The 26,708-nt window shown below is 40.7% G+C and overlaps 1 protein-coding gene across 2 annotated transcripts in view; it reads left to right on the forward strand.

The window, feature by feature from the left end:
• Nucleotides 1-6,005: 6,005 nt before the first annotated feature.
• mylk4b (myosin light chain kinase family, member 4b) overlaps nt 6,006-26,708 on the forward strand; it is a 52,321-nt gene continuing 31,618 nt past the window's right edge. Inside the window, exons 1-3 of one of the 2 annotated variants that reach the window (XM_020048709.2) lie at nt 6,006-6,268; nt 19,939-20,233; nt 20,418-20,483. In XM_020048709.2, the coding sequence (XP_019904268.2) occupies nt 6,204-6,268; nt 19,939-20,233; nt 20,418-20,483 (426 nt within the window). In that variant the 5' untranslated portion in view covers nt 6,006-6,203. Of the gene's footprint in view, nt 6,269-19,938; nt 20,234-20,417; nt 20,484-26,015; nt 26,411-26,708 lie in introns of those variants that run through there. The other variant, XM_020048710.2, reaches the window with a different exon arrangement.

Consider the following 26,708-nt stretch of genomic DNA (forward strand, 5'->3'; position numbering starts at 1 on the left):
AAACCTTTTTTTGTCTAGGCGATGGTTCTCGCTACTCTTGCCGAACATTCACTTCCATTTACCTTTGCACCAGTGATGGTGGAGCTGGCCCAGGCTCTGGCTGCAGACAAAGTAGCACAGACTCGATTGAGGCTGTCACGCACATCGGCAGCTTACAAAATGGTGCATGGATTGGGGTATACATGTTCAGAGAGGATCTTCAGCAATAAACGAAAGTATCCATTTTCCATCAACCTCAATGGGAGCACTACCAATGGTGATAAAAAAACTGCTTTCCATTAGGGTTAGCTACTTCAAGTAGACAGGAAGACAGTTGAAGTGGAACGCCTTGGCTCTTTAGTGGTCTTGAAAGTTAGTGCTCTTGAGCTTGAGAAGTTGCTGGTTAAGTTCTTTAAGGATAACAACATCCCATGGTCCAACCTTGTCAGTATGCTGATGGACTCCTGGGGTGTCATGCGAGGCAGCAAGATGGGCTTGGAAACAAGAATGTAGCAGAACCACTGCCCAACCCTACTTCATGTTGACGGGGATAGTTGCCACCATATCCACAACACTGCAAAAGTTTTTGCAGCTCCTTTCAGGACTTTTCAGGTCAGAATGATGCATGGTACTAACTGCAATGCTTGTCTATACACTAAACAAAATTTTACCTTTACAGTATACACTCACCTAAAGGATTATTAGGAACACCTGTTCAATTTCTCATTAATGCAATTATCCAATCAACCAATCCCATGGCAGTTGCTTCAATTCATTTAGGGGTGTGGTCCTGGTCAAGACAATCTCCTGAACTCCAAACTGAATGTCAGAATGGGAAAGAAAGGTGATTCAAGCAATTTTGAGCATGGCATGGTTGTTGGTGCCAGACGGGCCAGTCTGAGTATTTCACAATCTGCTGAGTTACTGGAATTTTCACGCACAACCATTTCTAGAGTTTACAAAGAATGGTGCGAAAAGGGAAAAACATCCAGTATGCGGCAGTCCTGTGGGCGAAAATGCCTTGTTGATGCTAGAGGTCTGAGGAGAATGGGCTGACTGATTCAAGCTGATAGAAGAGCAACTTTGACTGAAATAACCACTCGTTACAACTGAGGTATGCAGCAAATCATTTGTGAAGCCACAACACGCACAACCTTGAGGCGGATGGGCTACAACAGCAGAAGACCCCACCGGGTACCACTCATCTCCACTACAAATAGGAAAAAGAGGCTACAATTTGCACAAGCTCACCAAAATTGGACAGTTGAAGACTGGAAGAATGTTGCCTGGTCTGATGAGTCTCTATTTCTGTTGAGACATTCAGATGGTAGAGTCTGAATTTGGCATAAACAGAATGAGAACATGGATCCATCATGCCTTGTTACCACTGTGCAGGCTGGTGGTGGTGGTGGTGTAATGGTGTGGGGGATGTTTTCTTTGCACACTTTAGGCCCCTTAGTGCCAATTGGGCATCGTTTATATACCACAGCCTGCCTGAGCATTGTTTCTGACCATGTCTGTCCCTTTATGACCACCATGTACCCATCCTCTGATGGCTACTTCCAGCAGGATAATGCATCATGTCACAAAGCTTGAATCATTTCAAATTGGTTTCTTGAACATGACAATGAGTTCACTGTACTGAAATGGCCCCCACAGTCACCAGATCTCAACCCAATAGAGCATCTTTGGGATGTGGTGGAACGGGAGCTTCGTGCCCTGGATGTGCATCCCACAAATCTCCATCAACTGCAAGATGGTATCCTATCAATATGGGCCAACATTTCTAAAGAATGCTTTCAGTACCTTGTTTAATCATTTCCATGTAGAATTAAGGCAATTCTGAAGGCGAAAGGGGGTCAAACACAGTATTAGTATGGTGTTCCTAATAATCCTTTAGGTGAGTGTATATCAAAATACCCTGGCCTTCTGTCTTGGAAAACCAAATATATCATATATTTTCAAATGATACATCGGTTGTCCTGTTCACTTCCATTGTAGCCCAGAGAGAAGCCATATTTAAAAAATCTAAAAATTTTTAAAATATTCATAATCCCCAGAAAAAGTTTCTCTACAGTCCATGATTATGCTAGTTCATCTGAAAAAAGGCCCCAGGTTCAAAAAAAGCGAACCTTTCCTTTAAATGGAGATATCTCAAATGCTGCAGCATGGGTTTGAATTCTGCCCACTGTTATTTCAGAACCTCTCGCCCATTTAATGAGAGACGGTCTTATTCTTAATGAATAAACAAACAGCAATCTCCGTACTCTGAGGTTAAAGAATGCTCTCTAATTAGGGTTCTGAAATGACCTGTCAGTAAACTACTCCAAAGGAATTAACACCGAAAGAATATAGAAGACATCATGTAAAAACATCAGACATATCATTTAGTAGAAATATAAGATGTGTCACTCAGATTACGTACAGTGTATGTCGGGTATGCATGATTCAGGCAGTGTGATAAACATGACCCCCTATGGGATTGCCATTCACAGTGCTCTATGGCCCTTCTTATACTGCAGAAAACCACTTCAACAGTCACTAATTAATGTCCGGTTATCTTTAGTCTGACTGGAAGCACTAAGACAAAATACGAAAGAGGTGTGGGTGAGTGCGAAAAGTGAGCCTGCACCTTGTGTGCATTTTTCCTGATCTCTTGTATAGTTGTTTGCTTTTTTCTTCTTATGGTAAGACATTTTCTGTGATCCACATTAGAAGTATTCGTTGGCCTACCAGGCTGTTTAAGATTGCTGAGCTCCCATTAAGGAAAATTGGAAACATGGTTGCAGGATTCAAACACCTGTCAAGTGGGTCAGAAAATTTGGGATTAGAACCAAAACAAATTATGGGGTGAAATGTTTTTTCTTTTCTCAACATTGCTGGCCAAAATGGGTTAACCAGACTAATAAAGGCAGTCATGTATTGGAAACATGTACCGTACAATGATAATATAGTTCCCTGTTTTTCGTGCATATGGGCACGTTTTGAAAGTAATTACTGCCGCTACGGGTAGTATTACCGGCATGTAGCTTTAAGTGAAGTTTTGCTTGGGAGTTGTGTTTGGGATCGTGGCTTGGCTTAAGTTCATCCACTTGGATGGCAATACTTGCGAGTTTGAAACACAAGAGATGCCCAATTTATTTTTCTAATCTTAACCATAACCTCTATCATACTATAAATGTATCTAACTGTTGTCTAACCTTTCCCCTAACATTAACCCTAACCTTTACCATACAGAGTATTAGCAAACCATAGCCATTGTAGTGCAGCTATTCCCTCCACCTACATCCGCATTCGTGAGTCGACATCACCCACACCTATGGACTCATAATACCGGTTGACATAGATAGGATCTGAATCTGCCTCATAGGCTTTGTTCTAGGCCCTCTCCTCTCTAAACACCAAGTCTCTTTATCATTCATATCTTCACATAGTATCTCTTTCATATGCACATGACACTAAACAATTTTTGTGTTTCTCCCTTCTGAAACCCAGGTGGAAAAGCACATTTATGTGCTATCTCTGCATGGGTGATGGCCCACCTCCTCTAGCTCAACCTCAAAAAGAAAGAGCTGCTCATTATATGGGTGAAAACATGTCTGCTCCAGACCTTGACAGCTCCTCTGTAAAACGTTTCTCTCGCTTCGCACCCCAGTGGTGGAATAGCGCTCCCAGTTGCTGGTAAGGTGTTGCACCACAACTGATTTATGGTGTTATGGAGAAGAAATATTTGATGTGTTTTATTACTCAGAAAGTTAATGTTTGTTTAATTGGTGGCAGTTCAGTTTTATAAAAGTTTTGATCTTACTTTGTTTGAACAGAGGAGAAACACATTATAGTAGGGAAACACATATGTAGCAAAGGAGAAATATGGATGAAAAGAAATGAGGTGTTTTGGAGTGAGTGCCAGTGACCCTTGGGGGTGAAAAGGAGTCCAGCTGAATCACAGAGGTCCTGAATATGGTATACCAATTCCTTTGCAGAAATAGCTTGATGAATGTAAAACCTTATGGGAAAACCTTATAGATATCTTAATAACCCACCATCCCGCACCCATAAAACATGACCTACAGTGGGGAGAACAAGTATTTGATACACTGCCGATTTTGCAGGTTTTTCTACTTACAAAGCACGTAGAGGTACACTTCAAGTGTTAGAGATGGAATCTAATACAAAAATCCAGAAAATCACATTGTATGATTTTTTAATAATTAATTAGCATTTTATTGCATGACATAAGTATTTGATCACCTAGCAACCAGTAAGAATTCCGGCTCTCACAGACCTGTTCTCCACTCATTTCCTGTATTAACTGCACCTGTTTGACCTCGTTACCTGTATAAAAGACATCTGTCCATACACTCAATCAAACAGACTCCAATCTCTCCACAATGGCCAAAACCAGAGAGCTGTGTAAGGACATCAGTGATAAAATCGTAGACCTGCACAAGGCTGGGATGGGCTACAGGACAATAGGCAAGCAGCTTGGTGAGAAGGCAACAACTGTTGCCGAAATTATTAGAAAATGAAAGAAGTTCAAGATGACGGTCAATCTCCCTCGGTCTGGGGCTCCATGCAAGATCTCACCTCGTGGGGCATCAATGATCATGAGGAAGGTGAGGGATCAGCCCAGAACTACACGACAGGACCTGGTCAATGACCTGAAGAGAGCAGGGACCACAGTCTCAAAGAAAACCATTAGTAACACACTATGCCGTCATGGACTAAAATCCTGCAGCGCACGCAAGGTCCCCCTGCTCAAGCCAGCGCATGTCCAGGCCCGTGTGAAGTTTGCCAATGACCATCTGGATGATACAGAGGAGGAATGGGAGAAGGTCGTGTGGTCTGATGAGACAAAAATTTATCTTTTTGGTCTAAACTCCACTCGCCGTGTTTGGAGGAAGAAGAAGGATGAGTACAACCCCAAGAACACCATCCCAACCGTGAAGCATGGAGGTGGAAACATCATTCTTTGTGGATGCTTTTCTGCAAAGGGGACAGGACGACTGCACCGTATTGAGGGGAGGATGGATGGGGCCATGTAACAACCTCCTTCCCTCAGTAAGAGCATTGAAGATGGGTCATGGCTGGGTATTCCAGCATGACAACGACCCGAAACACACAGTCAGGGCAACTAAGGAGTGGCTCCGTAAGAAGCATCTCAAGGTCCTGGAGTGGCCTAGCCAGTCTCCAGACCTGAACCCAATAGAAAATCTTTGGAGGGAGCTGAAAGTCCGTATTGCCCAGCGACAGCCCCGAAACCTGAAGGATCTGGAGAAAGTTTCTATGGAGGAGTGGGCCAAAATACCTGCAGCTGTGGGTGCAAACCTGGTCAAGAACTACAGGAAACGTATGATCTCTGTAATTACAAACAAATATTTCTGTACCAAATATTATTTTCTGCTTTTCTGATGTATCAATTACTTATGTCATGCAATAAAATGCACATTAATTACTTAAAAATCATACAATCTGATTTTCTGGATTTTTGTTTTAGATTCCATCTCTCACAGTTGAAGTGTACCTATGATAAAAATGACAGACCTCTACATGCTTTGTAAGTGGGAAAACCTGCAAAATCAAATACTATTCTCCCCACTGTATTTTCTATATTCAGTGGGTCCTCACTCACCCCTTGGTTCATGGCTAAAACGTCCAACCTTTTTGATTCCTCCCAACCCCAGTTGCCAGACCCTATTTTACCCTGATTGTATTTCCCTAACACGCCCCACTTTTCCTGTAGCCCCTCACTCCTCGCTACTCCCTCCTGCCTATTCTCCTCCCCTCCGCCCTAACCCAGCTCTCCTGCTGGGAGACACATGGTGCTACAGCATACCAGGCATTCCATTTTATCAAGCCACATTCCCCATGAACACCTCGTCACCCCTCTCTGTCCTTCTGGTCCTGAAAGAGGCAAATAGCTAGACCCCCTCCCGCCCGCCGCCCTCTCCTCACCCCAACCCTTCCCCCCTCAATACCCCTCCTCCTCCCCATGCTCCTCCTCACCCCCCCATACCATTTACTCTTATCTCTTCACGGACACTACAGATCCTTTACTCCAACCTGTACACAGACCACCTTTACTAAACGCACTCAGGACACAAAGGACTTCTCAATCAGCCGACCGCAACCGGGCAGGGAAGTGGAACTTCCATCTGGACCAGCAGTCACCACAGAATAGAGGGACAGAAACAGAGGACAAAGGAGAAAGAGGAGCCACACCGATGAGAGGCATGGGTGGAAAGGAGAAGAAGATTTTAGGCATTGCTAATGGGCCGAAATACCAGGGGTGAGTGTCACTTAATCCAGTTAGCTTCTCCAAATGACCTCAAGTGAGACAAAGAGATTGTCAAGTGGAAAAAGAAGACTTCTGATAATGCGAAACCCAACTTTAGGTTTAACCTCTTGTTAGCCTGCGCTGTAACTGTCCTGCTGATGGTCAGTGTAATCGCATGCAGGCACCTTAACCATGCAATGAATGTTAGCAGCTCTTTACATATAGTATTGATTACATCCCCTGCAAGATGATAGCCAGAAACTCTGCACATGAGCATTCACAGTTTGTGTTTGGTAGATATTGTTTAAATTATTGGTATTCCTGGTTATGACCTGGAAAACATTCCTTTTTTGCGTGTGATATTTTGCTGTGTTGTTTAAATATCAACTAGACTGGAACCACCAGTAAATCTTGAACATTGCTGTTTGTATTACTCTACACCCAAGGAAGCCAGCAGGCTGGGCTCTGACTGGAAACTTCAGAAAGCCAAATGATTGTGATTTATTTTCTCTCACAAATGTTTTTTCCTTCAGTGCAACCCTTGTTGTCCACAGCAAAGAGGGTATGGGGTAGTAACAGGTCACTTTTTAGATTGCATGAAGGAGAAAAACTATTGAATCTTTGAAGTCAACTTATCTATCCTGTCATTGCAAACTATTTTATGCAACTACACGGAGCACATACTGCATTTTATACAACATACAATTAGATGTATATGTGTTGGATACATGCAGGATCTATTTCACCACTTAAAGTGCAATACAGGTGCCTCTGAAACATAATGTTTAACAAGACAAATATAACCATAGTTAGGAAATTAATAGCTTGCAAAAAATTCAGTGAACAGTAATAATTACATTCGTACAATGTGTCTCCCTACTTATATTAGAATAGTATAAGTAGGGGTATTGCTATTTATTTTATACTTAATATTAATAAACATTTCAATTAATGTAATTACTTTCATGCAAATAAAGGATTTAGTTAATGAGTGGAGTATAAACACTTTCACAGCAGACTCTAACATTACAAACAACAACACTTAGTGTTACAGTTTGCATGTTTGTACGGCAGCACTGGGTGTCAGTACTTCCAAATATGATTCCGATTGCTGAACACCTAAATAAGGACCCAATCTTTTTCATTCCCTGCCATGGATGGAAAAAGTACATTTGGTTGGAGGAGAGGTGGTTACACTCATCTATAAGGTGGCATGCCTGTTGCCTGTGTGAAAGATAGGGATAACGTGTGTTTGTTTGTGTGTGAGATGTTTGACTGTGTGTTTGTTTGTGTCTAAAGAGAGAGAGAGAAAATAGAACAAGACAGCTGAGATTGAGATATTTGTGGCATACATGAAAGATCCCTGAGAGATGATTTGCCTTGAAGTGTATTGCATGTGAATGTTGTACCCATAGACCTACAGACCGGAGGTTGGTTCTGGATCATTTGGGTTTTGTAATCCTACACAACCCAGCCAAGGTCTTTGATATGAGTAATGACCATGATACGGTGATCAGAGGGACTAACTCGGCTTTAGATGCGATCAAAGCAGCGATCAGTCTGTGTGTGTGTGTGTGTGTGTGTGTGTGTGTGGTGAGGAGGGTGGAAACATTTTGCTGGCTTGGGTGAAGATAAACCGACATGACCCATTTATAGTAAGTGATATTCCTTTTAATTGCCAGTAGTATTGCGTTAAAGTAGACTGTCATGTGTGTCCGTGAATGTGTGTGTGTTGAAAAGGGTGGAGAAAATAAACCGGCATGACCCATATCTTTTAATTCTCATTAGTATTAATTGGGTAAGTGGACTCTGTCACAGTGTCAGAGAAAGAACGTCATACAATCCCACAGCTCCTTTTAAAGGGCCTCTAGTAATTAAAGACCAGTGACAGGGGACAAACAGAATCTACTTGGCTTCGTTTGGGACTTTTGGCAAACTGTGTTCATGTTTGGAGATTGTCGTCAATCAGTATGGGCCTATTGGGAGATCTACGCATTAGTCTAGGGGCTGAAAGCCTACGAGCTGCCAGTCAGGTTGGCATGTTAATCTCTCGCTGAGCCAAAACCTGATTTAAATAATACCTTTAATGTAAATATTGTATATGTGCTTGATTTGACTGGTTTTCCTGGAAGATTATGGAGAATAAGTATTCTGGAAAGATTTCCAATGTAGATGACCTCTGGTCTTTTTCCAGACTTCGAGAAGTCATGTTTATGCAAATAAACATGACAAGGAAAGAACACTCACACTGGGTCCTACATTTCACCATATTTCCTATCTTGTACACAGCTTCTGACTTGTGCTCATGTGGCACAGACACACACATACATTCACACACTTAATAGACAGAGAGACTGACTGGTAGATAAAGAAACCATGGCCCTTTGATAGAGCCATAGTCCTGTTATAATTGAAAATAGCTGGGGATTATCATGGAGACATAGCTTCCTAAAGGTGGACTGAATAGAAAGAATTGAAGTCAGTTGACCTCATTAGAGCATGTTATGTGCTAAATGAGATTGTGGACATGGAGGCTGAAAATATGTCCCTTCATTATTAATGACAACACTGGCGGTACATTGAATTTGGCAAGAGACAAAGGAACTGACGGAAGAACAAACAGATCTACCAAATCATCAAACTAGCCTTGGGGAGCAGCTCAACAGGCTATACCGTGTCAGGTTTAGATGCTATGCAGCTAAACCCGACATGCTATACATCTCAGTGATATATCCATGCCATTCTCCGGCTCCCCAAATGCAATTTAAGAATTTAAAATGTTATTTTATTCTGTATATAGTGCACGACGTCTGACCAGGTCTCCGCTACTAAGCACTTCCAGGACAGATCATCCGCTCCAGTGGTAAAACCGATCAACCGCTCAGTGAAAACCTTTTTGACTGAAATCCAAGGCAACATACAGTAGTACTGTGCTGTAGTGTATCATGAATATTCAAACAATGTTGTGTGGCTGTTCATTAACAGTCATTGGCATTATAAACCTAATAACCATGTGTATTATGCACTGCAGACCAGCCTTGGTATTAATAGATGTGGGGGGATATCTGATGTTGGCTAGGTTTGCATAAGGATATGCTTGGATGGATATGTTGCTGTCATCACTGGGCTTCTGTTGCACACCCGGCATTTCAGCTTTGGAGGCAGCAAGTTTCGTGTCCTCCTCTGCGCTTTCTCTTTTTCTCATTCTCCTTCTGGTTAGCCACACAAGTATGCGCACACACATATATGTTTGTGTTTCTGTCCTTGTGGGAACCTGAGACCAAACCTTGACCCAGAAATGAATGTTCCCTATTCGCTAGCCCTAACACTTACCCTAACTAGTAGTGCCTAAACCTCAAAGTGATCCCAATGTTAACACCATCCCCTATTGTATGTTTTTCCCTAACCCTAAATCCTGAGATGGAAATCACATTTTCCCTAGACAGTGGAAGACTGAATAAAGCCCTGCTGATATCTGGGCAAGACAGAAAACACGCATACACAGAATCACCCCCAAACATACATACCAACACACACATAACATCACACTACATATCTCATTCTACTAGGCTACCATACAAACAAAAACATTTTTACCAGTGGAGTTTTCCCTTTCAGCCTGCCTTTAACCCCTAATCCCTTAATCTGAAACCGTTAACCTGGAGTCTCCATCCCTCCCAATATAACCTCTTGAAAAGGTGGTGACCCATGGTTCTCAAGTCTGTTCTGGCTTATGTCCCAAGTGGCACCCTATTCTCTGCTTAGAGCACTACGTTTGACCTGGCTCATGTACATTATATAGTACATTATTTTTGACCCGGCCCTATTCAGTATCTAGGGCATGGTGTTCCATTTGGGACGCAGATCCATTGTTGAGTTCTGTCCAGCAGCAGCCGTCGGCCTGTAAATAAAGCACGCAAATACTGCTTTAAAGAGACTATTAAAAACACCCAACTGAAAAAAACAGGTGGCAGGTCAGGGTCCTGGCTGGGTCAGTCAACAGATGGGTTGTCAGTGAGCAGTTTAGTCACACCGTAGTCAAAGGGGCTGACTCTGTCTGCTGGGTTAACCCTCTTTCATGGTAACCATGCATTTCTGCGGCAGAGTAAGCTGTATCCAGCATATACAGTGTCACACAGAAGTGAGTACACCCCTCACATTATAGCAAATATTTGATTATATCTTTTCATGTGACAACACTGAAGAAATGACACTTTGCTACAATGGAAAGTGAGTGTACAGCTTGTATAACAGTGTAAATTTGCTGTCCCCTCAAAATAACTCAACACACAGCCATTAATGTCTAAACCGTTGGCAACAAAAGTGAGTACACCTCTAAGTGAAAATGTCCAAACTGGGCCCAAAGTGTCAATATTTTGTGTGGCCACCATTATTTTCCAAGCACTGCCAGAGCTTCACAGGTTGCCACTGGAGTCCTCTTCCACTCCTTCATGACGACATCACAGAGCTGGTGGATGTTAGAGACCTTGCGCTCCTCCACCTTCCGTTTGAGGATGCCTTTACCCTCAGCTTCTTTAGCAAGGCAGTGGTCGTCTTGGATGTGTGATTGGGGTCATTATCATGTTGGAATACTGCCCTGTGGCCCAGTCTCCGAATGCAGGGGATCATGTTCTGCTTCCGTATGTCACATTACATGTTGGCATTCATGGTTCACTCAATGAACTGTAGCTTCCCAGTGCCGGCAGCACTCATGCAGCCCCAGACCATGACACTCCCACCACCATGCTTGACTGTAGGCAAGACACACTTGTCTTTGTACTACTCACCTGGTTGCCGCCACAAACTGTTGACACCATCTGAACCAAATAAGTTAATCTTGGTCTCAATTACTGTGTGTATGTGTTCTGTTGTCCAGATATAGCCATAGAAACAGCCAACCAGGCATTTAGTCACACCCACTTTTGCCTAGCACAACACTCAACCATCAAACAGACGTCAACAGACCACAAACCACCCTGAGACAAGGCTGAGTATAGCCCACAGAGTTCTCCACCATCGCACAAGCCCGAGGGGGTAAAAGGGACAAAAATAGGGAGGAAGAACAGGTGTGGTCCTGACAGGCGGTGTAATTTCCATACTGTTGACTGAGGTTCTTGAAATCCAACACTGGCAATTAATAGTCTGTTGATTCTGAGGAAAAAATAAAGAGGTCCTTGGGAGTCCTTTGGGATGTAGTGGAGGCAGTAGGACATGAACTAACCTGAACCTGCAGACAGTTGGCCCTTGATGATGTCTGTAAAACAGGCTAAGCTGTTCCTTTCTGGCCAGGTCATGGATCCACTGGTCACTAGAACCATGCTAGAAAAGACAATAATGAGATAATATTCTCACCATTGCAATATACATTTAAGAGTGTGTCTAAAAGTGGGTATGAAAAAAATATAATGATTGACCACTCCCCCAGCACTCCTGAATTCTTTTTGGGCTGTTCGAGGTCTCAAAATAATCATTTTAAAGTATGGGATAAATTTGGGTTGATAACGAATACATATTCAAATATCCCTTTTAATAGAAACTTTAAATAGTAGGAATAAATAAACAATTTAAAAGGCTAGTTTTTAGTATTATTATAGTTTCAATCATGTGATTGAAAAGTCAACAATGATCAAGTCATAATCTTCTATAAAGCATTAAATATACTATATATGTATATATAATTAATTATTTAATAAATTGTACAATATTTTTGGGGAACATTTTATTGTTTATAACCCACAATTTTATGTAACAGCAATTTGTTGGAGTGCATTTCATGCTGATCGAGATTAATTCCTCTGTATTCAGAATATAGGTTGCCTGCAAAATGTAGTATGAGCATATGTGAAACATTGTGCTAAAATGTGGTTATTTTAAATGTAAAAAAACTGTTTGAGAGGTATTTATTTTAACATAGGGCAAATTACATACAGCTCCGCAAAAAAATAAGTGACCAAAAAAGTTGAAAAGGAATGTTTTGAGTGAGGAACAGAAGTGTTCAATTTGCAGCGGTCTCTTAATTTTAACCCTTCTGTTCCTCACTCAATACTTTCCTTTTAGACTTATTTGGAAAGGAAAGAAAAAGGTGCAGTGGTCTCTTAATTTGTTTCCGGAGCTGTATTTATGTTAGGACAAACAAAACTAAGTGTTATAAGTTTCAGACAAACTTATAAGTATTACAGTTTTAAGGTGAAATCTGTTTTTCAAGAAACAGTTAATACATAGTGTTGAGATAAATGAGCACTTTTGTGGAAACTCATCCTAAAGGATATCTGTGCTGCAGCATCACTGTTAAGAAGACCTGGGTAACTGCAAAGCCCAGGGACATTACAGTCACTCATCAGAGAGACATATCAGCCATCCCTAGTGGGTCTCAAATGACATCCTTCTCTATAAAGCACCCTGCTTTTGACCAGAAACCTGAAGTACTATACTTGAATGGGAATAGGGTCCCGTTTAGGAAGTAGATTAGCTGTCCTCAGGGCTCAGCAGGTAAACAGCTCTGTCTGACAATTCGCCATTGTAGATGCCTCCTTCATATAATCACTCAACAGAGTCAGGTTGTAAAACAGTCCCACTGGCACCGAGGATTACATAGATTAGCACGACAGATCGACGGCAATCCTTACAGCTACCAGCATTTCAAAGCACTGTCATCATGTCTCTATAGACTGCTTGAATAGAGCTGGAATCTGGCACCAACACTCTCCCTATTGTATGTCCTCCATTTCTTTCTCTCCAGTAACATTCCCTAAATGTTCTCTTTTGGTTCATGTAAAAATACTTTTACAGAATGTTCTCAGGACTTTCTGTTAAGGTTATGTCTCTAAGAACCAATGAAGAACCTTTAGGAAACGTTATGTGAGTGTTCTGTGCTGGGTAGGTAACACTAAACTGCAGCAACCCATATGGAAAATAAATATTTTTTTGCCATGCAAAATGTTTGTAGAATGTATGATGAATATATGTTGAATACATTTAACCTAATTCAAAATACATTTCAGGTATCAAAATGTATTTCACCTTTTATTCTGAAATGTATTTAAAAATGTATACATACATACATTTATCTTTATTCAAAATACATTTCAGGTATCAAAATGTATTTCACATTTTATTCTGAAATGTATTTAAAAATGTATACATACATACATTTATCTTTATTCAAAATACATTTCAGGTATCAAAATGTATTTCACATTTTATTCTGAAATGTATTGAAAAATGTATACATACATACATTTATCTTTATTCAAAATACATTTCAGGTATCAAAATGTATTTCACATTTTATTCTGAAATGTATTTAAAAATGTATTAATACATTTAACTTTATTCAAAATACATTTCAGGTATCAAAATGTATTTCACATTTTATTCTGAAATGTATTTAAAAATGTATTAATACATTTAACTTTATTCAAAATACATTTCAGGTATCAAAATGTATTTCACATTTTATTCTGAAATGTATTAAAAAATTTATTAATACATTTAACTTTATTCAATACAGCTTTTATTCCAAAATGTATTTGAAAATGTATAAATACATTCAACAATGCTCTCATTACAATTGTAATGTATTATAGAAAATACATTACAAAATGTATTTTGAAGGCCATATTAAAATGCATTTTTCAGGTCCTGTGAAAGTAAAAAGATAAAATGTAATTACAGATGTATTGATTATATCACATTTAGGTGTTGAAACACATTTTATAGATACATAGATACAATCTTAGTCACAAATATAGTCTAATGTACTAAGGTAAACTTGGTAATACCACTACTTGCCTCTCTTTTCAACCTAATCTGGTTTGGAGTAGTGGTTAGCGGGCCTGACTGTGGAACATAAGATTGCAGGTTTGAAACACCACCTTGCCCACTATCCCATATATTTAGAGATGCATTAAATACATTTGTGGGTTAAAAGTTTAAAAAGTTCTGACATGATTTATCTTTGTCTCATTCTTTTACATCACAAAAACCTTTAACAAGTGTGTGTAGACTTTTTATATCCACTGTAATTGATAATAGTACAAAGACAGTTTTTCAAATGTTACAACTGAGAAATGTTATTGTTTTGGGAAAAATACATGCCCATTTTGAATGTGATGCCAGCAACACGTTTGAACAATTTTGGGACAGGGACATTAGATTTTAGATTCAACTTTATTGTCATTGAACAGTACAACTACAGTACAACGAAATGCAGTTATTATCCAACCAGAAGTGCAAATAGAGGAGGGTAGAAAATGTACAAGTATTTACGTATTAAGTATATGTATATTACCAGTGGAATGTGTAGATGAGCAATGAAGGCAAATGCAGTACAAATGGCAATACTAAATGTGCAATAAGGCAAATAGAGGAGGGCAGAAATGTTACATGTTTTAGGTATAGTGTATGTTGCCAGTGGTATAATAGTTGTTCGGGTACAAATGGCAATTTCAAAATGGCAGTCAAGATGTTCAAACAAGGCAAATGAATGAGTGATGTATTAAGGTAGCATGTGCACCTGAGATGCAGAGATACTAGCAATGAGCTCCCGAGGTAGACATTGGTGTGTAACAGCTGTATAAATGGAGGCACAATGGCAATTCTAAATGTGCAGAGGCAAACTGAATGTGCAAGGTGCATGTGCAACTGAAATGCAGAGATAGTCTTTCACAAAGTGGTGAACTCCTCCCCATCTTTACATCGGAAAGACTCATCCTCTCTGGGATGCTCTTTTTATGTCCAGTCATGTTACTGACCTGTTGCCAATTAACCAATATAGTTGTGTTAGCATTACACAACTATTCCAGTAATTTGTTGCCCCTGTCCCAGCTTTTTTGAAATGTGTTGCTGTCATCAAATTCAAAGTGGGCATATATTTTTCAAGAAACAATAACATTTCTCAGTTTCAACATTTGATATGTTGTCTTTGTATTATTTTCTATTTAATTTAGGGTTTAAATGATTTTCCCATTTCATTCTGTTATTCATTACATTTTACACAGCGTCCCAATGTTTTTGGACATGGGGTTGTACATAATATTAGCCAAATTAACAGCATTGGAAGTTTAAGCAGTTGTGGTTGGGTTACAAGAGAATTGTAACACTGTAAAACCCTTCTCTATGGTAGACAACAGTTTGTATCACAACAGTTTAATACTCTGAATAGTTTCTATTATGTACAGTTGAAATAACTACTCTATTTGAGCATGCACTTACCCTTGGAAAACAGATTGTTTAAAACACAATTTTGTGTTTTTTTATTTTTTTATTATTCATATTCATATATATTTACTTAGAAGCAAGAACACATGGGCCTGTTCACTCAATCAATGTGAATTCACATGAATCCCTTTGAGTCATTATTGGACCTTCTGACTCTGGTGCAAAAAATAGACTGTATCAGTCAAAAGTAATTCAATTGTATTTATTTTTGCCATTTTCCGTATTGTAAAAATTATTGTGAAGACATCAAAACTATATGATTTGACACATGGAGTTATGTACTGTAGTTAACAATGAGTAAACAAAACCATTTATATATTGGATTCTTCACAGTCGCCATCCTTTGCCTTGATGACAGCTTTACACAGTATTGACAATCGCTCAACCAGCACAAGGGGTAGGTATGCCTCAAAATATTTTCCAACAGTCTTGAAGGAGTTTGCCCACGTGCTAAGCACTTTTCCTTGACTGCGAATCTCATCCAAAACCATCTCAATTTGGACAGTTGATTGTGGAGGCTAGGTCAGTGGCGTAGCTTAGCTTTCTTTCCCATGGGTGCGAACCTCAGCCGCGAAGCCCACAAAACAACCTAACTCAAATGTGTAATCATCAAATACGGGGCTTTATCTGAGGAACATTTCAATACTTAATTGACATGGAAATGGATTTATAGTATTTGAGAAAACCGAACCCTCCGCGCTTGTCATGTAACTCACGGTGTTCCGTAGTGTTTTTCAACCGTGATTTAGGATCTCTTTCGTAAATGAAGATACATGTAACCACAAAACGTACGTGAAACCTTATTTATTCTCATATTATACAAATCATTTTGTGATCAGGGCACCCAATAGCAAAATATGTGCCTACCGAATACAAACGTAGTAGCCTACACTGCAGTTTGACAGCATGACAACGAGCCGTATTTATTAAATACTACGGCAAAAAAGTAATACTACTTTTCAAGTCTACGTGGTTTTATATATAGGGTAACATGGGGCAACACGCCCCCCCCCCCCAACATGGAATTCTCACAAAAAACACAATGTCGCCATTCTCTTTTTTAACACCTCTGACTGCCAGTAGTCTTAATCAACTATACATTTCCTCTGTATCATCAAACCTTCTCAGACAACTATTAAAAACGTTTTCTTCTGTATCTCATCTTAAGGACTGCTGGGACTTAAAACATTGCCTTATTTAAACGATAATACGTTTAGTTTAACTGTATGAAATGGTATGTAAGGATAATGTAAGTGGTGTAAAAAACAGGGCCAATTCATAAAAACCCTTAGGTATTATCTTTTATTTGGATAAGGTTATCTAGGTGGCACCTAACCCCATGGGGGTTCCCATCTTACCCCAGTAGCTGGAAAAAATGGCCCTTTCCTTAAAAATAAATGTTATTAAATACAAAATAATCTGTCAACTGTAGCCATTTATTTCAATTTATAATCCATTACCCTAAGCATAGCCATCTTCAACATACAAAAAAATCACTAAACTTTTCCTCTTTGTTTCATAGGGTGACCACATTTTCAAACCCCCACGTAACATATCTCCCATTTCCGGGATCGCGCCGTAGCCTTTCCTTCCCCTCTGCCATTTTTTCAAAGAAACCGTACATCCATTACTTCAATCTTGCAGCTAGTGAAACTGTGAATGTCTCTACAATGATTTAATTGGAAAGAGTAGAAATTCAACTTAATTAGGTTATTCATGTCATATTTAACTTGGTAGAATTACATACACATGGTTAACTGTACGGAATACCGTGTGTGAACAGAACATCGTGAGTGCACTGTATTGCTTTTCTTTCCTCTGAGTGGCAGACATATCTACGTTCTATTATTTAATTTTCCACTGTTCAGATCCTTACCAAACGAGCCGACAAAATCCGACGTTATACCCAGGGTTGCCAGATTCACTGACAATATAGGCCCAATCAGCGGCGAGCTCCACATTAAAACCGCATGCTGTCATTAAAAATAGCCCAATTTTCGGGAAACTGTCTTATCTGGCAATGCTGGCTACACTCCCACGGTCACAGATTGGTCAATCGTACAAATGCATAATGGAATCATAAAAAATATAGATGTTTATCACTTCAATATCAACTAAATAGTATGTAGTAAATTAATCATAATATAATTTTATTATGCTTGCTATAATTCTTTCAACCATAAGATTAATTTCTTGGGGGGCCCTGTGATTGGCTGCCATGGGTGCCACGCACCCATTAAAGCTCTGCCTCTGGGCCAGGTCATCTGATGCAGCACTATCACTCTGCTTTTTGGTCAGATGTCTGCTGGTTTAACATCCCTTTCCTGTGTATGTTGGACCAAGCAAGTTTATTTTCATTAGTGACATTCAGTAGTGGTTTCTTTGCAGCAATTCTACCATTTAGGCTTGATTCATGCAGTCTCCTCTGAACAGTTGATGTTGAGATGTGTCTATTACTTGAACTCTGTGAAACATGTTTTTGGGTTGCAGTTAATTGATGATTTCTTATGACCTTATCCTCTGCAGCAGACGTAAGTCTTGCAGGTTTTCCTTTCCTGTGGCGGTCCTCATGATGGCAAGTTTCATCATAGCCCTTGATGGTTTTTGTGTCTGCACTTCAAGATACTTTAAAAGTTTGACGATTTTCCAGATTGAATTACTTTCATGTCTTGAAGTAATGATGGACTGTCGTTTCTCTTTTCTGTATACCAACCATATCTTGTCACACTACTCAGAATGCATTAATGCATTAATATGGAAAGCAATTCCACAAATGTACTTTTAACAAAGCACACTTGCTATTTTAACCTCCTGAGACCCTGTTTCCACATATGTGGACATTTTAGGTTTCCTGCACCAAAGCTCAGGTCTTAGGAGGTAAAAATCGCGTTATGAGAATGCAAAGAGTGTGTAGAGCTGTCATCAAGGCAAAGGTTGAGTATGAGTTCACAAAATATTAACTTTCAAAAGTGAGTTTTTTGCTAGGCAGTAGTTGTGATTATTATGACCTGAAGATGTGCAAACCCGATTCCAAAAAAGTTGGGACACTGTACAAATTCTGAGTAAAAAAGGAATGGAATAATTTACAAATCTCATAAACTTATATTTAATTCACAATAGAATATAAATAACATATCGAATGTTGAAAGTGAGACATTTTGTAATGAGAGCTACACATTCCAAAAAAGTTGGGACAGGTAGCAATAAGAGGCTGGAAAAGTTAGAAAAGTTAATCTGGAGGACCAATTTGCAACTTGTTACGTCAATTGGCAATGTGATTGGGTATAAAAAGAGCCTCTCAAAGTGGCAGTGTCTCTCAGAAGTCAAGATGGGCAGAGGATCACCAATTCCCCCAATGCTGCGGCGAAAAATAGTGGAGCAATATCAGAAAGGAGTTTCTTAGAGAAAAATTGCAAAGAGTTTGAAGTTATCATCATCTACAGTGCATAATATCATCCAAAGATTCAAAGAATCTGGAACAATCTCTGTGCGTAAGGGTCAAGGCCCGAAAACCATACTGGATGCCCGTGATCTTCGGGCCCTCAGACGGCACTGCATCACATACAGGAATGATACTGTAATGGAAATCACAACATGGGCTCAGGAATACTTCCAGAAAACGTTGGTGAACACAATCCACCGTGCCATTCGCCGTTGCCGGCTAAAACTCTATAGGTCAAAAAAGAAGCCGTATCTAAACAGGATCCAGAAGCGCAGGCGTTTTCTCTGGGCCAAGGATCATTTAAAATGGTCAGACGAATCAAAATTTGAAGTTCATTTTGGAAAACTGGGACGCCATGTCATCCGGACTAAAGAGGACAAGGACAACCCAAGTTGTTATCATCGCTCAGTTCAGAAGCCTGCATCTCTGATGATTGGGGTTGCATGAGTGCGTGTGGCCTGGGCAGCCTACACATCTAGAAAGGCACCATCAATGCTGAAAGTTATAGCCAAGTTCTAGAACAACATATGCTCCCATCCGGACGTCGTCTCTTTCAGGGAAGACCTTGCATTTTCCAACATGACAATGCCAGACCACTTACTTCATCAATTACAATGTCATGGCTGCATAGAAGAAGGATCCGGGTACTGAAATGGCCAGCCTGCAGTCCAGATCTTTCACCCATAGAAAACATTTGGCGCATCATAAAGAGGAAGGTGCGACAAAGAAGACCTAAGACAGTTGAGCAACTAGAAGCCTGTATTAGACAAGAACATTCCTATTCATAAACTTGAGCAACTTGTCTCAGTCCCCAGACGTTTGCAGTCTGTTATAAAAAGAAGAGGGGTTGCCACACAGTGGTAAACATGGCCTTGTCCCAACTTTTCTGAGATGTGTGGATGCCATGAAATTTAAAATAAACTTATTTTTCCCTTAAATTGGAGTACTGTATTCTCCGTTTGATACTATTCTGTTTCAACTGCCCTACTTGTGTTTGTTTGTTGGTGCTTTGTGGTTGTAGGTCAGACAAAAAGCCTCCTCTGTGCTGCGAGGGTGGTGGTAGTGAATCGACCCCAGGAAGCAGGAAGCAGAAATGGACAGTCTGCCAGACCCAGGAAGTGGAGGTGCCACAGTCTCCACCCCTTCCACACATCCCCGCTGCTGGGGATAAAATGGAGGGACTGAAGGTGATCCGTAATCGTGGCAACAGCCTCCGTCTGGGTCGTCTGGAGTTCTTCAGACACCTGGAGAAGGTGGAGACCATGAGGAGTTTCTGGGAGCTGAAGCTTGTGGAGCTGGAGAGAGGCCCACAACAGGTAGGCAACATTGCAGCCCTCACCCAGTTCCACTCACCCTTAAACATGTGTAGCAGAAACAAATCCATCAAGAGGCTTAAACTCCCTTCTCGCCCCTAGAGGAAGAACAAACAAGCTTTCCCCCTGAACTCAACCTATACACCCCCTTCCTCTAACCTGTAATCCATTATCCTCTGTCCTTTAGGCTAACCTCAAGCCTCACCTGTTGCCTGACACACAGCAGAAAGGGAAGAATGGAACCTGCCATCAGGTAGCACTGCTCGCCTTTTTTACAACCTCAGAGCAGCGTTTCAGACCGAGCTAAGCTTCAAACATCTATCCAAGAGCTTTTGCCTGCCTGTGGTTACATGTGTGTTTGTGAATGTTTGCGTCTGTGTATGCATTTCTTCCTGTGTGTTTCATAGAGCAAAGCCGCAGCTACTTTAAGACAGTGGCATTGTACTGCCCTCCGCTGGTGAAACGGTGGTTTAAATAAGTCAATCCTAAAGGTGAGCTGACTACTGGGTAATGGCTGGGAAGGGAATGAACACAGTAGGCAGTGACTTACACCACCTGTGTGATAAGGAGACCTCCAAGGCCTTAAAATAATGTGCATTTAAAAAGATTATAGAGTGCCTTCCTAAAGAATTCAGACCCTTTCCCTTTCTTCAGGTTTTTCTGTTACATACTACATTTATAATTGATGACAAATTGTTTGCCGTCATGTCTACACAAGCGACAACAAGTTTTTTAGAAATTAGTGCCAAATTCTTTAAGAAATTCATGTATTTACATAAGTATTCAGACCCTTTATTCAGTACTTTGCACAAGCACCTGTTAGCTTTGGCAGCGTTTATATCTTTGAGTCTACTTGGCTACCTGGAATAAGGCAGTTTCTACCATTCTTCTTGAGAAGATCCTTTTAAGCTCAGACATATTATGGAGGGAGTGGTGGTGAAGTGCGATCTTTAGGTCTTGACTTTTGCTCACGGACATTCACAGATTTGTTCCTAAGCTGTTCAAGCATTGTCTTGGCTGTGTGCTTCTGGTTGTTGTTGGGCTGAATGATGAATCTTTCAACACATCAATTGCAGTCTGAGGTTTTATGGGCTCTGGATCAGGTATACTTGAAGGAGCTCTCTGTATTTTGCTCTGTGCATCCTTCCCTCAATCCCGACCAGTCTCCCTGTCCCCTGAGGAGCATCCCCATAGCATGATGCTCTCACCACCCTGGCTAATATGATCACTGTAGGAATTATATTAGCCAGGTGATGAGTGATATACTGTTTTCCCTTGATATGCCGCTTGGCTCTACATACTCTCTGTCCTTTAGATAGCATTTAATAAGCCATTTAAAAGTGAAACTCCTCTTGTTTGGGAAAATGAATGGAAATGTTCTGTATTTTTTATCCAACTTATTAGTCCCCTTCATAAAACATTGGAAACCAAAGATTCAGGTATAATCAATTTGCCAATCTGGCAACACCCAAGTGTAAAGGTTCTTGAGGCCCTTTACAATCTAAATGGTGTAACAGCTCAGTTCTAACACCAGAGGAGGCTAATGCTCAGTGAATCTATTATAGAACTGTCAGGTGACCCTAGAGAGGAGAGCACTGAATCCATCTCATGAATATATGCAGTCACAGCACCTAGTAAAACATGCAGGGACATTTTAAAGTTAACTGAATTAGAGTATGTCAATACCTACAATGGTCTTGGAATTTTCTTTGACCGTTCACTCACATTAACCATCTCTAGTATGAAATCAAATCCAGTGTTGATTTCCTGTTTGACAACAAAGAATAATGTACCCACGCTGCAAAACTTGCTGTTATCAGAAGGTCCATCCGAGCAGTGTAAATGTTTTCACCAAAAATTGTTGTTATAACAATTAGTTTTAATGTGTGGTGTAATGTATTGACATTTTGCATATTATGTGTAACTGCTTTTGTATGTCAGATATCCATAGGAATTGGTTACAGTTGTGTATTATTGTCAATGCATACAACCAAAATAGGCTAAACAGTCATGGCCATATTTGCTGCTATAAATTGTTGTAATCTGTGGACCGGTCTGTATCTACGGTCTGCATTGGCAGAGTAAACCTACCCTGGTTAATTAATGGTCATAACTGTAGCATGCTTTACTCTAGGCTAAACAGCAAATTAAATGTGGACTCCTTTCACTTTCTATTTGTACCCCACTGTTGCTCAAGGGACAGCCAATGAAAGCCTTGGGAAACGTTCCAATTAGACACAGGACTGCATGTGTGTAACTTAAGATCCCTGACTATTTAAAATCAGAGAGCAACTATGCTACTATGTACTGTGAATTGAATGCTCTGAGTACATATTAGAAACACCTTCACCAGCAACTACAGCACTGATTATTTTGTAGGTATGCTTGGAAACCTATTACAAAGAAAATAATCTTCAAGCAAATTTCCAGTCTTATTGTTTAACAAATTTAAGATAAAATTGTAATAAGGCCACATAGCAACATTACGTTTTCTCTTGGTAAGTAACAACAATGTTAAAAATAAATATAAAACTCCATAGTCCTTCCTGATGATAAACTGACCCATGATGCAGCTAGTGCCATGCTTGGAAATGGTTAGAGTGGTACTCCATCACTTGTTGTATTGGATCTTTCTCTGGACCATAATCTTGAATCTCAGATCACAAAATAAAAACAAATAAATACGAATAAATGTCAATACAGAATTTATTTAATTTGTCCATTAAATAAACAAACATGGCCCACATTACCTAGAGTTTGTAAAGGCTTTTTAGGGAAACCATAGAGCATCAGTGGAATATTCAATTGAATTCACCCTGTATAGTGCTGACCAGAGCCTATAGGGACCTCTGCTCCCAGCTCTCCCATCTGATGCTGCCTGCTTCAGGTCTAGTTTATGGAGTCCAGAGGTAAAGTCTTACAGTCAACCGTTATTCAACCTTCCCAGACAGATAGATGTCACAGGGGACAGAATGACAGAAACACTTCACAGTATATTAATGACAGAAACAGTTTACAGAAACAGTACTTTACAATATTAATGACAAGGACCTGAAAGCTTCAGAACAGCTCCAATCCTTTTTGGAATGCTTTCATACAAGTCCATCACAATGTGTAGTTGGATATTGCACCATTCTACAAAAAAAGCCTCCAGTAATTTGAGGGATGACTGATGTGGACATGTCTCTCCAGAACAGCCCATAAAGGTTCAATGTTGTTCAGGTGATTGGAGAAGCCATGGAAGGCTTTTTACATCACCCTTGTGTTCATAAAACCACTCTTGGATTTGTTTAACAGTATATATGGGGGCATTATCATCCTGGAATATTGGTAATTTCACTGTGAGTAGATGATGTTCAGCTGACGTCAGAGAGACAGTCATTAGATGTCAGAGAGACAGTCAACATCAGAGAGACAGCCAGCCGAGGACAGAGAGAATTCTTTGAGTGTCAGTCAACAATAGAAGCAGTCAGCCAACTCCAGACAGACAGTCAGTCAATGACAAAAGAGACAGTTAGTTTACTTTTTAGAGAATCAGTCAACTTCAGAGAGAAATTCAGTTCTTAATCCTAATAAAACCTAGTGTCAAAACTCGGAAAGCATTTGTTCGTGTTCTTAAACCATTTGTTTCATATGGGATCATTAGATCCATTTCGTGTAGGCATCCACCACCTCAATGTTTTGATATCTGTGTAAATATCTACAGGACAATTTGACAAACTCCCAAGTCCATTCAGATGAACACACCCATAAAATGATGCTGCCCCCTCAGTTTGAAGTTTTGTGTGGTAGGTTAACATACAGTGGGGAGAACAATTATTTGATACACTGCAGGTTTTGCAGATTTTCCTACTTAAAGCATGTAGAGGTCTGTAATTTTTATCATAGGTGCACTTCAACTGTGAGAGATGGAATCCAGAAAATCACATTGTATGATTTTTTTTATAATTAATTTGCATTTTATTGCATAAGTATTTGATCACCTAGCAACCAGTAAGAATTCCGGCTCTCACAGACCTGTTCATTTTTCTTTAAGAAGCCCTCCTGTTCTCCACTCATTACCTTTATTAACTGCACCTGTTTGAACTCGTTACCTGTATAAAAGACACATGTCCACACACTCAATCAAACAGACTCCAACCTCTCCACAATGGCCAAAACCAGAGAGCTGTGTAAGGACATCAGGGATAAAATTGTAGACCTGCACAAGGCTGGGATGGGCTACAGGACAATAGGCAAGCAGCTTGGTGAGAAGGCAACAACTGTTGCCGCAATTATTAGAAAATGGAAGAAGTTCAAGATGACGGTCAGTTTCCCTCGGTCTGGGGCTCCATGCAAGATCTCACCTCATGGGGCATCAATGATCATGAGGAAAGTGAGGGATCAGCCCAGAACTACACGGCAGGACCTGGTCAATGACCTGAAGAGAGCTGGGACCACAGTCTCAAAGAAAACCATTAGTAACACACTATGCCGTCATGGACTAAAATCCTGCAGCGCACGCAAGGTCCCCCTGCTCAAGCCAGCGCATGTCCAGGCCCCTGTGAAGTTTGCCAATGACCTTCTGGATGATACAGAGGAGGAATGGGAGAAGGTTGTGTGGTCTGATGAGACAAAAATGTATCTTTTTGGTCTAAACTCCACTCGCCGTGTTTGGAGGAAGAAGAAGGATGAGTACAACCCCAAGAACACCATCCCAACCGTGAAGCATGGAGGTGGAAACATCATTCTTTGGGGATGCTTTTCTGCAAAGGGGACAGGACGACTGCACCATATTGAGGGGAGGATGGATGGGGCCATGTATCGTGAGATCTTGGCCACCATCTCCTTCCCTCAGTAAGAGCATTGAAGATGGGTTGTGGCTGGGTCTTCCAGTATGACAACGACCCGAAACACACAGCCAGGGCAACTAAAGAGTGGCTCCGTAAGAAGCATCTCAAGGTCCTGGAGTGGCCTAGCCAGTCTCCAGACCTGAACCCAATAGAAAATCTTTGGAGGGAGCTGAAAGTCTGTATTGCCCAGCGACAGCCCCGAAACCTGAAGGATCTGGAGAAGGTATGTATGGAGGAGTGGGCCTAAATCCCTGCTGCAGTGTGTGCAAACCTGGTCAAGAACTACAGGAAACGTATGATCTCTGTAATTGCAAACAAAGGTTTCTGTACCAAATATGAATTTCTGCTTTTCTGAGGTATCAAATACTTATGTAATGCATTAAAATGCAAATTCATTTCTTAAAAATCATACAATGTGATTTTCTGTTTTTTTGTATCTATGATAAAAATTACAGACTTCTATTTGCCTTTTAAGGGGAAAACCTGCAAAATCGGCAGTGTATCAAATACTTGTTCTCCCCACTGTAGATTGATACAAAATATTCCCATTCCCATTTTAAGGCAGTAGGTACATATGGCGTGTGTGTAAGGGAGAGACACACACACACACAACAGATATACTTTGCACCTTGAGAACACACACGTACTGTTCATGTATGAAGTGCTGTGTATGAAGTTAAAGGATACCAGGCATGTTCCCTGTCCCAAATGCCACCCTACCCCAGAGTGGAAAACTCTTGACTCTGGCCCCGTAGGGTGAGGGGAAAGGTATGCCATTTTGAACACAGACATGGTCTCTTGGTTTCTGTGAACACGCTATGTCAGCCAGCCAACGGTAGCGGACACTCACACACCTGTCCCCCACTTGTCACTGAGACGGCATGTTATCTGCTTTTAGTTCTCTGGGGGACTGAGCCGTGGAGGGGGGCATGTGAAACATCGTGACTGGGCAGAGAAGACACTTTCATTCTGTTCTGAGTGGGAGGAGTGGTTGGGTGTTTGAGCACTCAGATTGGCCAGGGACAGAAATGGGCTTCGCTATTCTCTGTTGATGCCCGAAACCCACTGTCGTGCCCATGTCAACAACCTCAGCCCGCAGCCGATCGGCGCGGTTTTCAAGACGGGAACAGGCGGGAATAATCCAGCCCTGAGACGAGGAGCAGGAAGAGCAGTTTGACCCTGAGGTCTGCAACCATCAGCCATCAGCATGGAAAACATCTTGAGCGACAAGAATATTTGGATAATAGGGGGCGTGTGTCTGGTGGCCTCATTCCTATGGAGACGGATCTGGAATTTATTTACCTACAAGAGGAAGGGGGATGGAGACACGCCCCCTCCAGATGTACAGGTAAACATAGCTAGTCCTGTCTGCTGTCTTTATGGCTTCCTTCATATTACCGAGCCAGAATAAACTGTGATGGCTGGTTGAGGCATCCGCTGTAATTGCAGGAATGCTGTTAAAGAAATGTAATGTTAAACGTTAAATGTTAACGGTGTTAAAGGTTCGCTCAGGCCTGCAGGTGTTGTTTCTACAATCCACTAGCAGAGGTTATGTTCACCCGTTGACCCAATTCGATATTTTAACTATTTGGAACAAATTCTCTGCTAAGTATTTTAGTTATTTTTCATCTGTCCTGTCCTGATGG

Source organism: Esox lucius, chromosome 8, assembly GCF_011004845.1.
Source record: "Esox lucius isolate fEsoLuc1 chromosome 8, fEsoLuc1.pri, whole genome shotgun sequence".
Taxonomy (NCBI): Eukaryota; Metazoa; Chordata; class Actinopteri; order Esociformes; family Esocidae; genus Esox; species Esox lucius.